At 41.6% G+C, this 18,246-nt stretch overlaps 1 protein-coding gene across 1 annotated transcript in view; it reads left to right on the forward strand.

Annotated features, from left to right (window-relative positions):
• The window catches only part of ADARB2 (adenosine deaminase RNA specific B2 (inactive)), a 639,738-nt gene that overhangs the window by 594,283 nt on the left and 27,209 nt on the right, over nucleotides 1–18,246 (forward strand). Inside the window, exon 9 of the mRNA XM_088462717.1 lies at nucleotides 68–249. Coding sequence (XP_088318843.1) covers nucleotides 68–249 — 182 coding nt within the window. The remainder of the gene's footprint in view (nucleotides 1–67; nucleotides 250–18,246) is intronic.

Consider the following 18,246-nt stretch of genomic DNA (forward strand, 5'->3'; position numbering starts at 1 on the left):
CCTTATATTCCAATCATCACCTGATTCTGCACTCTCCTAACCAGTGTCATTTCTTTATTTTGTTCAGATGGAATATCCTGGGGTTACAAGGAGCTTTACTCAGTCACTTCATCGAACCTATCTATGTACACAGCATTATAGTTGGCAGTCTGCACCACACAGGCCACCTTTCCAGGGTAATGAGCCACAGAATAGAAGATATTGGTAACTTGCCAGCCCCGTACCGGCATAATCATCCTCTGCTAAGTGGTAAGCAAATACCTTTCTTACAGGCAAATAATCACATTCTCTTAAGGTGTTGTATAACATGGTAATTGTGTCAAGGTACTGTAATGTGGTAACAAGCCCATCTTACATCATGTGTTATGTATAGAAGACCTCCCAAATGTCCTTACGCAAATGTTGTGTAAGTCACAGTCCTTTGGATTTAATATATGTACCTAATTCCAAGCATGCATTTCCAATTAATACACATAATTAGTATGTCTAGGGTGCCAGAGCTTATTATACTGAACAACTATACCTTCTGAGACTAGGCAGACTTGATCATATCAGACTAATGTGTGCTACATTTTAAATATAGCACAATGTGCAATGCTTTTCCTGCTTACTGTCTGTATCTGTTTATTTGTCCCTGACACTTGGAATTGGCAAAGACTGATTCAATTAGGTTTATCAAATGAAATGTATTTAGTTTTTGAGAAATAATTGCCCTTATGCCTGATAATTGCTCTTGAGCACTGTATGCCGGGATATTAATACTAACTGAAATTGGTTTCTTTTGGTAAGCACTATGGGAAGAATCGATCATTTCAGAAAAATGAGGACATATTATCTGCATTGTGTTTCTTGTGACTGAGACACATACCAGCCTGCATGGTAACTTAGCTTACTCATGAATAAAGACTGGCTTCACAATGCTTTCCAAAATAATCAAAGACCTGCCATTGCCTACTGTATTTAAATAAGATCTCTTATACTAGTCCAAGATCGTTACATAAGTGTCCTTGATAAAATTATTTTAATTACATGACAATCATCTCGATGAGTGGAGCTCAAGCCTTGGTGTTCAGGGAACCAACCATACTGTAATATCTACTCTGGACCGTATATTCTTTAGTATCTGTACGCAGTAGGCTCCAAGCATAATCAGAATATTTAGACAGAATGGGATCTATCAACCAATGCTTGGAAACTAGGGTTTTCGAGATAAGGAATTATCCATAATTTGGTGAACAATAACTAAATTTGATGAAAAAGTACTCATGTTTTTCCTCTCACTGCCTCTACATTCCCCCCAGCATTAAATTGTTTAGCAGTGCTCCTCACAGTGAACTCCAGAAGGTGTTGTTATGTGATCATTTCTATTTGTTTGACATTATTTCCAAACCTTATGCGCAAAAGATTCCATTCCTGTATTCCCTGCACTAATAATGGTGCCACTGGGCTTGTATGGTCTGCGCCTGTTTGATAATAAAAAACGCATTTGTTTATTATGGAAATTTGTAATTTTTGTTGCTTTTTAAATATATTTGCTCTAAAAAAATATTTATTTCACATTGTGCTTCGGGGTATCAAATATTTCTTAGTAATGTTTATACACTGAATAATGACCAACTGTTGAACAATTTGCACGTTCTACTGTACATGTATTGTAGCTGTAATTACTGAACAAGACACACCCAAGTAGTTATAGTTAAATGTATTCTTTCCATGTGAAATTATATGTATTTATAGCCATCTTTCTGAAGCCATTATGGCCATAATTACTGCATCTTTACTCTGTTTAAACCAATTAACCCCCTGGAGCTTTCCCCAACTAATGTGAAGAGAGTATAGTCATATCCAGATCATTACAGATAAATTGCTAAAATACATTCAGATAAAATAAATATAAGTATTTAATATATTGTGCTGTACTTTGTGCAGGGATATTGTGTGCAGCTAAATTTTGCATTAATACATTTAGCATTCATATTATATTCTACAGTGTATAATAGTGACTGAGTTAGATCTATTCTCTATGAATTATATGGTTATATTGTGTGCCCAATGTTTGCATTGTTTTGTGTGTTTGCCTATGGGTATAGCTTTTATTTTACTACTTTCATGTACTTTGCCATCTAGCTCCTGGCGATTTTAACTGGCACTCCTTATACTTATGTGGACAACTGTTATTCGCTAATGAAATATGTGGACACTCCCACACCCTCCAAAGCCACGGTGGCCTATTTATTGGCCAGAGAAAAGCACTGTCTCTTGTGAAAAGTTTTTCTCCTGGAATAAGGCTACTCCTTATTTATCACAGGTTATTGCTGGCAATAGTCCCCACTCAGTGAAGAGATCTACGGGTTTCTCCAATGAAAGCTTTCCCATGGAAGATTATTTAAGAATGTACCTTCTTCTGTTACATTAGTATGGCAATAACAAAGGTTATTCAATGAAAAAATGCTCTATTTATTTAAAAAAAGACTATTTTCATGTGACCATAGCTGGGTCATATATTCGCAAATTGGCTCATATTGGCTAGGTGAAGACATAAGTTCATTCCTACCGTTGCTGGCACCACTGACTATTGCTCAGCTTCCCCAGCATTGTTTTAGTGGTAACAAACAGCAAAATACAGGGTTTTGGGTTTGCAACCTTCTGAGCTACTGCATATGTGCAGCCAGCATACACATGAGCAGGGCTAGCGCGAGGCCATAAGCATTGCAGAAGGGTGCCGGGCTGGAGAGGCTCTGCTGTGCTGGCTGGCTAGTCACTGTTGCTGCCCTTGTCAAACTGTATGATAAGCAGGAAGCTATACCTATCCCTTTGGTCCACCCTACCCTGATCTGTGCTCGCTGGCAACAAAAACCTCCTCTCTTCCTCTCTTCCTATTACTTTATTTAGTGAAGCTTAGCCTTCTTATATGCCAATTTATATCATATACAAGTAGAACTAGGAAGACTATGGGCCTGATTCAGACTTGGGAATAGAGTGAGATATCTCTCTCAACTGTGAACCTGAACAAATCATATTGCAATGCAAGGGGTGTAAATACATTTTAAGTCTGCCCCACATGCAGTGCAGCATGGTTTCACCAAGATGGTCAGTTGAGAGAGAGATCTCACTCTATTCCCAAGTCTGAATCAGGCCCTATATAATTTTTTTTATTTTTTTATATATATATATTTTTTCATATATAATAGATACTATATGCTAATCACCATCTACATAATTTACAATCAGAATGGATTATTTGTAAAAATAATTTGCATACTGTACAAATTATTTTACATATAATCCATTCTGGTTGTAAATTATGTAATGTATGCACTAACTGCACCTTAAAGATTCAACAAATGGGGATGAGCATATAGTAACTGTCATAAATAAAAATAATTAAAAAAAATAAAAATTATATATTCTCCCAAGTCCTAATATTGTATGATATATACTACCCCTAAAATGTGTATATTATTTTCTTTAACTACCTTCCTTGTGTGGAATAGCTACATATGTCTGCTGTTAAATACTCTTGGGGACGGTGGTGGTTCCAGTATATGTGTATGTTTTGCGCTAACTGCCTGCACCATTGATCTTAAAGATACAATGAATGGTGACTAGCATATAGTAACTATTATAAATGAAAAATTTAATTTAAATAAAAAATATATAGTCTCCCTAATCTTAATAGAGACACTCCAAGAGTACATATTTGTAGGAGGGCGTAAATTTATAGTTTGCATCGGCCTTGCGCATGAGCATTAATTACCAGAGATGGGTCTGTTGCCCACCTGTCCCCAAAAAAATTTGCAAATGCAGCTCATACACTACAATCATCTAAAGATGAGGTTAGCTGATTAGGTCAAGCTCCAAAAAGCCCTATAGAATGGGGACTGCATTTGCGATCATAAATAATAAAAAGATATCTCTGCAGTACCCTATTGCTAAATGGCATTGATGCTTAAAAATATAGCAATTCACAGAGTACAGCTGCTTTCGGAGGATTGACCACATTTTTGGGCCTGCTAATATGACCTCATACAGTTGCCATTGTTGACTGAATCATTATCTGTCATTTCAGTTGTTTTGAGAATACTGTACTATATGGCCAACTGTTTTGAATGATCCAACTGTATTTCTTATCGTGGCCCATTGATGTGTCAAAACCAGGTTTAATAAATTAGATAAACCATGAAACATCCTATTGTCTCATGTGTAGCTACTCCCTTAGTGCAAGATAATCACTTAACTTTAAAAATAAATAATGACAAGGAGACATATATATGGGGAAAAGAAAAGGTCAGCTTTATTTATTCTAAAGTAACTATGAGAAAGGGAAAAGAGGATAGATAAAGTAGGGTGGCAAAGAAAGAATGGCCTCACTAAGTAATATCATCATCTGCACTAACTCCTTCTACAACTAGATAGGAGGCCCACTGCCAATCCATCATCCCAACTCAAGGTATCCATCTCCCAAGCCAATGACACACAAGGCCCACCTGGAACGGTGATGCCGCTGACACCAGTAGGGTTAAATCAGCTTAATCCATATATTGGTTGGACTTGCGAGAGCACCCCAAGCTCTAAAAGGCAGACAGCAACTGCTACCATTTTTTCCAGCCACTAAAAAGCTGACACCAAACCAAACAAACTAAGGGATGGCAGGTGGCAAATTCTCCATCAGAAGAGGTAAATTTAAGATGGAGTTTAACACTGCTCCACAAAATATCCCTGTTCTTCCAATCAACTAATGGCTGACCATGGCAAGAAGCTCACCTACAACAATCTTACACTCAACAATGTACCAGGAGTAGCCCCTTACATACTAGGGGGCCCATTTATCATTTTATATTTGTGGCTTTATCCCCAAATACACCATTTTTTGGGGGTTAACTGTAAATATTACATTTCCCCCAGATGTATGAAGGAGTGACCATAGCAGGTCTCCAATACCTGCTGCGATCCCTCCATTCCATTCCTGTAGGCAGCTGCATCCTCCATAGGTTTCTATGGGGTATGCGATGCTCCAAATTTACCAACTCCCGGATTGTGATACATTCCAGAGATTGGCCCCCACAGCTAACGCCATCTAAAGATGGCGTTAGCTGCTGTAGCCTCTATGCTACACATTGCATAATTAGCCGGGAGAGGGTTCCCCCGGAACCCTACCCGGCATTAGCGGGTGCACATGTGCAGTCAGCGGGACTTTGCATGCTCAGCAGCCCTGTCTCTGCATATGCCGGATGATACATCCCAGCGATATGATCGCATTTTGCAATGCGAACATGGGCAGTAATGTCATGTCTAGTTCGCATAGCAAATGCGATCATTAATAATGGGCCTGTAAGGGTTTAATCTGTGATAGCATTCCCGGCATGCGCCCGGCATCTATTCTCCCTGTCTGCAGCGCTTGGGAGCTGCCCGGCGTGTCCATAAGTGCCGGGCACGCCCCCAAGTATGACGAAAAAGGGGACGCGTCTTATAGACACGCCCCTTTTATGGTCACGCCCCCTTTTCGGACGCGGGCGCCTTCGACATGCGCACAAAGTTGCGCCCTGCCTGCCGCCGGACCTAGAGTGAACACTATGTGACATGCATATGAAATGCATTCTGTTTTCCTTCTCTGTACATACGGCTGTAACCATTCCAGTGATTGAAGTGGAAAGTTCTAAGTGACAGTGTGGAAAATTTAAGTAAATGGTATTTGATAGTATTTCACTTGAACCTGTAGTAGCAGTGGCGATATCCCATGCTGCTGTATGGCAATCTACTTCGACCATTGAACACTTCTCAGATTCAGGCTGCAGTTAGGCAGAAGAAAGCTCTTGCTGTAGGTTTATGCTGGAGTGCACTAGTATGATAAATTGCAGTGGAAGAACAGTATATATGACTGAGGTACGCCATGATAGGTAATGCTTTTCACCTCAGGGTCTTGGTAAATAGACCACTAATAATAATAATAATACACAATAATATAGCTTTTAGGTATGTCTAGGGACTTATTTTGGGACATGGTAGCAAATCCAGGTTTGACATGCATTGTTGTGTCATACAGGCTAATGGGACCCATTGAGGCATGGGAATAAATGATTTATCCTTTAGTAATTTACATGGCCAGTTTGATCCTTCATATGCTGGCAGCAGAGTCTAAAGACATTTATAAATCATGCTGGACATGCTGCCAAGACTCTTCTATTTTAAAGCTTAAGCAATTTTCAGTAATTGATGTGAGTACTGTAATTACTGGGCACGTAGTCACCTCGGATTACGCCCACATCTTCACACTATATTGAGTTATTCTCACTATATTGAGTCATTACTTTGCAAGTAGAATTTAGTTGATATACTCCATCAGATTGGGATGAGAAATGTATTTGCATGGTAATAAATAGTAGAAAATATCAACTTTCTAGTTAAATTCATCTGTTTTATGTTAATATAAAACTTTAACCTAGATAGCCCTAGTTTTATTTTTATTTTGTATTTTATTCACGAGTGAGATTTCATATCTGTGGGGAATTTTCATCATTTTATTCAGCGAGAATTCAGCATGACAGGGTCTACAGGGAGAAGATGTTGCCTAATCTGTTTTATTCTGTTTATCTCGTGTGCGTGCAAAGTGTCTGTTAATTCAGTTCACATTTACTTTCTGTATTCCTGATTGATTTCTCTGCATCTGTATTTAATCTGTGTCCTGTGGCTATGAATTCTCCCTGTATCTGGAGGAAGAACAGCGATTGTGGGGGCTGTCACAGTGTAACGCTCAGTCCAGCAAGCATCCTGCTCATCACATCCCAGCAGCGGGTTCCAAATGCAGACATAACTGGTTTGTTTTCTGTGTTGCGCTTACATTTTTATTTCTGGGTCATTTACTGCAGATTACCGGTTCATAGACTGCAAAAAAAAAAAATCTTTGCAGCTGCCTAATGTTTTTGGAATGAAGAAATGAAATCTGATTCACTAGAGCAGACTTTATCATCTATAATGGTAAATTGGTAATCATAGCTTTATGATTAAAAAGTAACATCAGATTGGTAAATAATCACAGATACAGTAAAGTTCACTTCATTAGTTGATATATTTATTACAGACAGCTGAAATAGTATTAATGTAAAGCCGGCCATACACGGTGCGATATAGTAGCCGATACGATATATTGGCACGATATAGCTGCTACGTCGTACCGTGTATGGGCATGATATCATCCCGAGCACTCTCCCGTGGGGTCGGACATTGCATCCACAGATCTTACGGAAACTCCACTCAATCTGGGGATGCGATGTACGACCCCATGTTGTGCTATGCGAGTGAGGGAGGAAGGTGTTGGCATATCGGGCGGTCGGCTACCACTTCGCTCTGTGTGTGGGGACCGCCCGATATGTACGGCTTCGGATCGGCCGTCGCCATACATGGTGCATATCGCATCATGTATGGGCCGCATAAGATGGATATGTAAATCGTAACATAGCCAAACCAGCTTTTAGCTACAGTTGCTGCCCTCCACCACTAACACTACATGTGCATGGAATTTCCCTGCTAAACAGCCAAATCAAAATATGAAGGACCACTGATGCTCCTATAAATATTAACTATATGTATCTATATATGTTTGTATAATGATTACAATATGCATGTAGTATGTATGTACAGAAAATATGAACTTTTAAAGAAAACACTAGTTAACTGTGACCAAGGGGTTTATAGTTTATTATCACCGCTTATCACAGCAATAGGAAATGAATTATAGTTACAATTTTACAAGACGTCTGACCATGCCAGAGATAACTGACTGTCCTGATGAACAGTTTATTTGCCTGTAAAGTCTTTAACCACTTGGTTCCTTCATGGCCCAGCCAACATTCACTGTAGTATGTATGGGCAGCTCACGTTGCATAGAAAAGCTGGGTACGCACCATACAATGTATCGTACAATATATAGTCCTGGCGCAGATTAGAACAATATATCTTACACATCGTATATTGTGTACATCTGATCCATCATTCCTGGCCGTCGTCCATTGAATCGTTCCATCTGCTGTGCTGCAGATCAGATGGGACAATTCAGTGAATGACGCGGATTAGTTACATGCATCATGTAACGATACACATGTCGCCATTGTTTGGTGGATAGTGCAGCCTGTAAATCACAAGCAATACATCATTACATCACTCGCCACATCGCTGGGTATACACAGCTTTACTGTAATTGGCAGGCAGTTACTAAGCTGTGATACTCCAGAGAAGCTGCACTACTGTAGTTATGATTCCTATGAAGCTGCTGCCAATGGTAAGTGATACAGAACACCATTCTATGATTATGGCGTTAAGTGTAATAGACAAGTGGCGAAAAGATTTGCTTGTTATCACTGGTCAAATGGCGGAAACTATGTGAATGCTGTAGAAATCTGTGATGTTTGCAGCATTAACACTTTGATTCTGTAAATTGTGTGGAGTGTCAACTGAGGCCTGATTCAGCAAGGAACGCAGATGCTAATACACACGCAATCAGCCGATTGTTGCGTACTGCGCATGCATATGCATCGCAGTGCTCGTGTGAAAAGTGGCCATTGCGATCGGACATGCTACGCAGACCCATCACAGAATGATTGACAGGAAGTGACGTTTGTGGGTGGTGACCGGGGGGTAGTCGGCCGAATGCAGGCGTGCCAGTACATTTGAACGCCGTTACAGGGGCGTGCATAAATTAGCCACTGCGATGCCCTACGCAGCCTGAGGCCTGATAGCGTGCGTAGAAGTTAGAATTTCTGAGTAAAGTCAGGGCTTGTACAAGTGTGCATGAGGCTGTGATGGTACTCGATTGTACCAATGTTTTCGCAGTCTTGCTAAACATTACGGATGTGTGTAAGGTAATGTGAGCGTCCTTATGTAGTGCAGCGGCTGCATTGCGATCGCAATGCATTAGCATACTGTTGACTTTGAACTGCATGCATAATCGCTATTGCATTCGCAGATGCGTTCCGTAGTGTATCAGGCCCTGAGTTTTTATCAGTTGTTACCAGCTACCATTGCTTGGTAAGTATACTTTTATTTCTAAATCCAGTCCTGGTAATGGGAGGCAGCGAATTATGGGAGTGTATGTTGGCTAAAGGATTAGAGGTCACAGTTCACAGAAGGATACTATGCTAAAGAGTGGGTAATGGGAAACATGGATGTGACTTGTTAGTTCTCCTACATGACACAACTAAACAGAATGTAGTACTCCGGATCCCTCTGCCATGCAGCAGTGATATGTGTCATGGGCTGCTATGCCGCTCCCTGTTTTGTTATGTCCTTAAGAAGAAAATCTCTGCCTGTGGGAGAAATAGATAAATATCACATTAATTTGTGGACCCTTCATTAGCATCCGTGGCCTTGTCTAGGCTATTTGATTTGATGGTGAGCGGTGTTACTTGATTTTTCCACTTACATGGCTGTTAAATAAAGAAAGCTGCTATCATAACAAGCTTAATAATGTGTCACTGACTGTGCTTTCCTTATAATTAGCAAGCTTCAGAGATGAGATTGAAATCTGCATAAACACTTCATTTCAGTCATCTGCATCATAGTGTTTAGGAATCGCTATCACTCCAAGGACATTATTTACAGTGTCACCTCTTAGTTATTCTGCGATTGCATTTACTAAACTTTACTGGTATTTTGCAGTTGTGCAAAGTCTTTAGCAAACTAATGTGCAACAAAACATTCTTATTAAACTGACACAAACTTAAATCAAGTTTAGCATGAATAGTTAACCAGGCACACAGTACAAATACTAAGGTCTTATTTATCAATTACAGTCAGGTGCATAAATATTGGGACATTGACAGAATTTTCATATTTTGGCCTCTATTCACCACCACAATGTCTTTGAAATGGAACAAACAAGATGTGCTTTAACTGCAGACTTTCAGATTTAATTTGAGGTTAATTACATCCAAATCAGGTGAACGGTGTAGGAATTACAACGGTTTCTATATGTGCCTCCCACTTTTTAATAGGCCAAAAGTAATGGGACAAACTGAACAATCCTAAATATAACTTTCACTTTTTAATACTTTGTTGCAAATCCTTTGCAAGCAATTACAGCCTGAAGTCTGGAACGCATAGACATCACCAGACGCTGGGTTTCATCCCTGGTGATGCTCTGCCAGGCCTCTACTGCAAATGTCTTCAGTTCCTGCTTGTTCTTGGGGCATTTTCCCTTCAGTTTTGTCTTCATCAAGTGAAATGCATGCTCAATCGGATTCAGGTCAGGGGATTGACTTGGCCATTGCATAACATTCCACTTTTTAGCCTTAAAAAACTCTTTGGTTGCTTTTGCAGTATGCTTCGGGTCATTGTCCATCTGCACTGTGAAGCGCCGTCCAATGAGTTCTGAAGCATTTGACTGAATATGAGCATATAATATTGCCCGAAACACTTCAGAATTCACTCTGCTGCTATTGTCAGCAGTCACATCATCAATAAATACAAGGGAACCAGTTCCATTGACAGCCATACATGCCCACGCCATGACACTACCACCACCATGCTTCACTGATGAGGTGGTATGTGTTGGATCATGAGCAGTTCCTTTCCTTCTCCATACTCTTCTCTTACCATCACTCTGGTACAAGTTGATCTTTGTCTCATCTGTCCATAGGATGTTGTTCCAGAATTGTAATGGCTTTTTTAGATGTTGTTTGGCAAACTCTAATCTGGTCTTCCTATTTTTGTGGCTCACCAATGGTTTACATCTTGTGGTGAACCCTCTATATTTACTCTTGTGAAGTCTTCTCTTGATTGTTGACTTTGACACATATACACCTACCTCCTGGAGAGTGTTCTTGATTTGGCCAACTGTTGTGAAGGGTTTTTTCTTCACCAGGGAAATAATTCTTCTGTCATCCATCACAGTTGTTTTCCGTGGTCTTCCGGGTCTTTTGGTGTTGGCTGTCCGGTGTGTTCTTTTTTTTTAAGAATATTCCAAACAGTTGATTTGGCCACACCTAATGTTTTTGCTATCTCTCTGATGGGTTTGTATTGATTTTTCAGCCTAATGACGGCTTGCTTCACTGATAGTGACAGCTCTTTGGATCTCATATTGAGAGTCGACAGCAACTGATTCCAAATGCAAATGTCACACCTAGAATCAACTCCAGACCTTTAACCTGCTTAATTGATAATGAAATAACGAGGGAATAGCCCACACCTGTCCATGAAATAGCTTTTGAGTTGATAGTCCCATTACTTTTGGCCCCTTAAAAAGTGGGAGGCACATATAAAAACCGTTGTAATTCCTACACCGTTCACCTGATTTGGATGTAATTACCCTCAAATTAAATCTGAAAGTCTGCAGTTAAAGCACATCTTGTTTGTTTCATTTCAAAGCCATTGTGGTGGTGAATAGAGGCCAAAATATGAAAATTCTGTCAATGTCCCAATATTTATGCACCTGACTTTATATTTGTAGGGATACCTGCAAATATTAAGTATCACCCCAATGTACCATGGAGAGACCGCAGCAGATATCTGCATATCTCCATTTTTGACAGCAGTTGCAGAGCTTATCGGCCCATTCTCCTGCTGTTTTTGCCCTTCATTAAAGTTGCAGACAGATCATTATTATTGTGCCATTGGAACTATGCATCTTCATTAGCATGTAAGTGCTCACGAGCAGGGCCCTCCTCATGGGCATAACTACCATTGGTGTACGGGGTGCCGCTGCTATGGAGCCCAGAGCTGAGGGGCGCCCATCTTCCATGTCAAAGTTACATGTATTATATACATTTTTCACAATTGTGTGTACATAGGGGACCTTACAAACTTTTGCTATGGGCCTTCAAATACCTAGTTATGCTCCTAGCCCTCCTTAGGGGCAGGTCTATACAGTTCATTTAGGGGGGATGCTTTAATGATAATAACTAGGACTCCTCCTCTTTCTTATCCTATAACCTTCCCTTTTGGTATTGGTGTTAGCACACCTTAATGAAATTGTGCACAGGTGCATTGAAAGCTCTTGGTGTGAATTCCCATTTAACTCAAAACACACTGATTACATACACATATATATATATATATATATATATACATACAAACATACAGATATATACAGTACATATATATATATATATATATATATATACAGGGCTCAACAAATCCCGGGTGCCAGGTTGCCATGGCGACTATATTTTGTTGTCTGGCGACCAGATTTTTCAAGGATGGAGGATCCGAGGAAGCAGTTCCCCAGATTGTGGTTGTGCAGGGTATAGACAGGATTATAGGCGGGGCGGCACCCCCGGGGCCCCCACCCCTTGTCCCCGACACTTACTCTAAAAACCTGGAGTACAGTGTTTAGCTGTTTCAGCTCCGGTCCTTGGTCTCCCCGGCGGCTCAGCTGTTATTACCAGTTACCGCGGCCGCTGAGGTGCTGTCAGTCTCGCGAGATTTGACTCTCGCGGAGTTGCCGCCCTGCCTATAATCCTGTCTATACCATGCACAGCCGGAATCTGGGGCCAGTGGCGGATCCAGGGGGGGGCGATAAGGGCGATCGCCCGCAGTACACACAACCCTGAAAGCCCCGCATACTTTGAGAGTGTCAGCCGTGAAGCCGCACAGGCCTGCAGCGCAGCATCAGCGTGATTATTGACAGACTCTGGGCTGGCTGAGCGGCGCGGCGCACGGGCTGAGTATGTCTCTTCCGCGGCTGGACCCACCTGTCCTCTTAGCGCAGTGAGGACGCTGAGGATACATTGAGGTGGGCACCATCTTGAGCAGCGGAGCAGGCTGGACTGTGTGGGCTGGTTGTGACGGTGATAAACGCAGCCTTCTGCCTGTCACTTTTTTTGCAGACTGCTGTAAATAAGTCATTGTGGAGCATATCGTTAAGGGTCTGGGGGGATTGGAGCTCTGAGGGGCATTGAAGGGGCTTGTGTTGTGGTCTATACAAGGTTTCATATATTTTAGTTGGGGCGATGGTCTGGCTTCTAAAGTTTTAAGCTGGCTCTTCGATTTTTGAAAAATTTGTCAAGCCCTGTATATATGTATGTATGTGTATATATATATATATATATATATATATATCATATGTGTGTGTGTACATATATATATATATATATATATATATATATTTATATGTGTGTGTATGTATGTATGTGTGTGTATGTATGAATGTATGTATGGGATCGGTATGAAATACCGCTGGATGCATGTCCCTACCCCCCCCCTAACCCTGAACCTCCCTTAGGGGTGCCCACCCCTAACCTCCCACCCAAGTGCCTAACCCTAACCCCCCCTGTAAGTGCCTAACCAACCCTTCTCCGCAGCCTAAACCTAAGTCTCCCGGGGGGGTGCCTAACCCTAACCCCCCCTTAACCCAGCCTAACCCTCCCGGGAGGGTGCCTAACCCTAAGTCCCCCCGGGAGCCCCTAACCTAACACCCCCCGGGCTATCTGCACCCGCCGCCCGGCTTACCTTCATTCGGTATGCCAGGCGTCGGGCACCCGGCGTAGGGATAATGATAGGCGTCAGGATTTCAACGCCTATCATTAGACCCCTGCCAGGATTAGACAGTCAGGAATTTGAACTGTCGGCTTCCTGGCTGCATCCCGTATTTATGTGTGTGTGTGTGTGTGTGTGTATGTATGCATGCAGAGTTGCAGTGTGTTTTTTTCTACAGAGTGCCGCCTGTGTAGAGAATATGTTCAGGCTGTCTCAGCTGTGAGACTCACTGTGGAGGGCACCCGGTGTATTTACCTGCAGATCTCACGAGTGTCGGATCATGGCTGTTTGTATGTGTATATATATATTAGGGGTGAGCGGGTTCGGATTTCTGAAATCCGAACCCCCCCGAGCCCCCCCGATCCGAGGCCGATCCGAGTCAGGCTCGACTTTTCCCGCCTGACTCGGATCTGAAATCGAGGCAAAATGTCATCATCCCGCCTTCCGGGTCTCGCGGGTTTTGGATTCTATATAAGGTACCCGCGTCGGCTGTGGACAGTGAAGAGGGAGGGTAGGAGTTAGGGCTGGCTGAGCTGTGTAGTGTAGTGCAGTGTAGTGTTGTGCTGTGCTGTGCTGTGCTGCGCTGTGCTGCTGTTGTCCATAGGGGCTGTGTCCACTCTTCCAAAGTCCATAGGGGCTGGCTGTGTTGTGCTGTGCTGCTGTTGTCCATAGGGGCTGTGTCCACTCCTCCAAAGTCCATAGGGGCTGGTTGTACTGTGTTGTGCAGTCAGTTGTCCTTATGGGCTATGTCCACTCCAAAGTCCTGTGCAGTGTCCCAGTCCTAAAGGGGTGCTGTAGTGTTGTCCAGGGGGTGCTCTGTCCATCAGGGGTGCTCCCCCCAAGTGCAAAAAAATAAATATTTTTTCTGTGTTTGTGAATTGTGTGCGCAGTAGCCACACGTGCATCAACAAAGTAGTGCCAAGCGTGCGCCTGTGTCATAAGTAAAGGGCCGGCTGGCTTGACCATTAAAGGGTGCTGTAACCCCCAAAGTGCACTCCAAACCAAATAAAAAAATATTTTCTGTGTTTGTGAATTGTGTGCACTGTGGCTGCACGTGCATCAACAAAGGAGCAGCGCCAAGCGTGCGCCTGTGTCCCATAGGTAAAGGGCCGGCTGGCTTGACCATTAAAGAGTGCTGTAACCCCCAAAGTGCACTCCAAAAAAAAAAATATATATTTTTTTTGTGTTTGTGAATTGTGTGCGCAGTAGCCGCACGTGCATCAACAAAGTAGCGCCAAGTGTGCGCCTGTGTCATAGGTGAAGGGCCGGCTGGCTTGACTGTTAAAGGGTGCTGTAACCCCCAAAGTGCACTCCAAAAAAAAAAATATATATATTTTTTTGTGTTTGTGAATTGTGTGCGCAGTAGCCGCACGTGCATCAACAAAGTAGCGCCAAGCGTGTGCCTGTGTCATAGCTAAAGGGCCGGCTGGCTTGACCGTTAAAGGGTGCTGTAACCCCCAAAGGGCACTCCAAAAAAAAAAATATTTATATTTTTTTGTGTTTGTGAATTGTGTGCTCAGTAGCCGCACGTGCATCAGCAAAGTAGCGCCAAGCATGCGCCTGTGTCATAGGTAAAGGGCCGGCTGGCTTGACCGTTAAAGGGTGCTGTAACCCGCAAAGTGCACTCCAAACAAAATAAAAAAATATTTTCTGTGTTTGTGAATTGTGTGCACTGTGGCTGCACGTGCATCAACAAAGGAGCAGCGCCAAGCGTGCGCCTGTGTCCCATAAGTCTGTTAAAGGGTGGTGTAACCCCCAAAGTGCTCCAAAAAATAAAAAACAATTTTTTTCTGTGTTTGTGACTTGTGTGCGATGTAGCCACACGTGCATCAACACAGTAGCAGCGCTAAGCGTGTGCCTGTGTCATAAGTCAAGGGCACATCTGGTCCGGACTGAAGGATGTGCCAACAATTTCTGACAAGTCTACTGTCACTGCATATGATACTGTGCGACAAGCGTGCGTCTGTCTGTTAAACGGTGGTGTAACACTCAAAGTGCGCTCCACAAACAATAAAAAAATTCTTCTTTTTTTTTTCTATCTTTGTGAAATGTGTGGGCTGTAGCCGCACCTGCATCCTCAAAGCAGCAGTGACAAGCGTGCATCTGTCTGTTAATGGGTGGTATAACCCCCAAAGTGCGCTCCAACCAAAATAAAATAATCTTTTTTTCTGTGTTTGTGTGTGAAATGTATGCGCAGTAGTGGCACCTGCATCCTCAAAGCAGCAGCGACAAGCGTGCGTCTGTCTGTTAAAGTATTACATCGTTGACAGCATCCAAGTAGTCATGTCAGACAGTCCGTACATGTACTGGCAGGAAAAAGAGGCAATTTGGAGGCCCCTGTACAAACTGGCTATATTTTACCTGAGTTGCCCCCCCTCCAGTGTGTACTCCGAAAGAGTGTTTAGTGCAGCCGGGAACCTTGTCAGCGAAAGGCGTAGGAGGTTGCTTCCACAAAATGTGGAGAAGATGATGTTCATAAAAATGAATTATCAACTGTTCCAGGGAGACCAGCCTCCATAACATACAGAGGGACCTGTGGTGGTGGATTCCAGCGGGGACAAATTAATACTCTGTGAGGATGAGGATGTACACAACACTGAAGAGGGTGAGGAATCGGTGAATGAGGAGGATGAGGACGACATCTTGCCTCCATAGAGCCAGTTTGTGCAGGGACAGATTAATTGCCAGCTTGTTTTGTGGGGGCCCAAACGAACCAATCATTTCAGCCACCGTCGTGTGGCAGACCCTGGCGCTGAAATGATCGGTTTGTTAAAGTGTGCATGTCCTGTTTATACAACATAAGGGTGGGTAGGAGGGCCCAAGGACAATTCCATCTTGCACCTCTTTTTTTTCTTTGCATTATGTACTGTTTGCGGCCTAGTTTTTCAAACTGCCATCCTGTCTGCCACTGCAGTGTTACTCCTAGATGGGCCACGTGTTTGTGCCGCCCACTCGTGTCGCTTAGCATAGTCATCCAGCTACCTCGGTGCAACCTTTTGGACATAAAAACATTTGTGAGGTGTGAGGTGTTCAGAATAGACTGGAAATGAGTGGAAATTAAGGTTATTGAGGTTAATACTGTGCATAGGAGCAGAAAAACCCACAAATTCTGTGATTTTAGCTGTTTTCATGCTTTTTTGAAAAAAAATACAGATCCAATACCCAGAACCCAAAACACGGAAGGGTGGTTTTGGCAAAACCAATCCAGATCCAAAACATGAAGAAAGATCCAGATCCAAAACCAAAACACAAAACACGAAAAGTGGCCGGTGCACACCCCTAAAATATATATATATATATATATATATATATATATACAAACAATTTACTGATGGGGCGCTTCTTATTGTAACAATTATAACATACAATACACTCCCTCTTAAGATGTATATCTTCTATTTTCTTTAAGAAGACAATTTCACTGTATGTTCCTATTTGGATTTCAATTCAAATCGGTTAGTCCAGAAGATGAGCTTGCTTTAAATCCTCCTTGAGGTTCTAAAAGAAGATACCCTCGTACCAAAAAACACCCAGACAATTGGCCCAAGGCCAGTATTAATATACAGATAAAAATACAATTTTTAAAATGATCATATTTTTTCTTTATTAAAAAAATCACCAATACAATATATACACTTTTCTTACATATCAATAATATTGGACACCCACCGATCTTTTATAGAAGGATATTTGATCACCTTCCAATCGGAAAAAATTGTTTAAGTGTAGTATCCACCTTTCATTTAAAACCCGACGCGTTTCGTCTCTTTATGAGACTTCCTCAGGGGTAAATCTCAAATAACACACTTGTACTCAATATGGTACCAAAAACTTGTTGTATGGTTATCTGAATCAGAAGTTGTAGAACCTCATAATTGTAATACATATGTCTATATCCGTTGTTTATAGTTGACCATCTAGTAGTTGGTTCGAATAAACATGAAAACTGTGCATGTGCTTGTGCTTCGCAATCAGCTACTGCAATGATTGTAGTAGCTGGATTGAGAAGCACAAGCACATGCACAGTTTTCATGTTTATTCGAACCAACTACTAGAGGGTCAACTATAAACAACGGATATAGACATATGTATTACAATTATGAGGTTCTACAACTTCTGATTCAGATAACCATACAACAAGTTTTTGGTACCATATTGAGTACAAGTGTGTTATTTGAGATTTACCCCTGAGGAAGTCTCATAAAGAGACGAAACGCGTCGGGTTTTAAATGAAAGGTGGACACTACACTTAAACAATTTTTTCCAATTGGAAGGTGATCAAATATCCTTCTATAAAAGATCGGTGGGTGTCCAATATTATTGATATGTAAGAAAAGTGTATATATTGTATTGGTGATTTTTTTAATAAAGAAAAAATATGATCATTTTAAAAATTGTATTTTTATCTGTATATTAATACTGGCCTTGGGCCAATTGTCTGGGTGTTTTTTGGTACGAGGGTATCTTCTTTTAGAACCTCAAGGAGGATTTAAAGCAAGCTCATTTTCTGGACTAACCGATTTGAATTGAAATCCAAATAGGAACATACAGTGAAATTGTCTTCTTAAAGAAAATAGAAGATATACATCTTAAGAGGGAGTGTATTGTATGTTATAATTGTTACAATAAGAAGCGCCCCATCAGTAAATTGTTTGTTTATTTGTGAATTAGTCCTTCTAACAGAGGACTTACTGAAGGGTGCTGCTGTTATTTATTGGTATATTTTGAGAGCGCAGTTTAGGATTTTTTGTGTAAAAATATATATATATATATATATAT

This window comes from Taudactylus pleione, unplaced genomic scaffold (genome assembly GCF_031769625.1).
Source record: "Taudactylus pleione unplaced genomic scaffold, aTauple2 ptg000053l, whole genome shotgun sequence".
Taxonomy (NCBI): domain Eukaryota; kingdom Metazoa; phylum Chordata; class Amphibia; order Anura; family Myobatrachidae; genus Taudactylus; species Taudactylus pleione.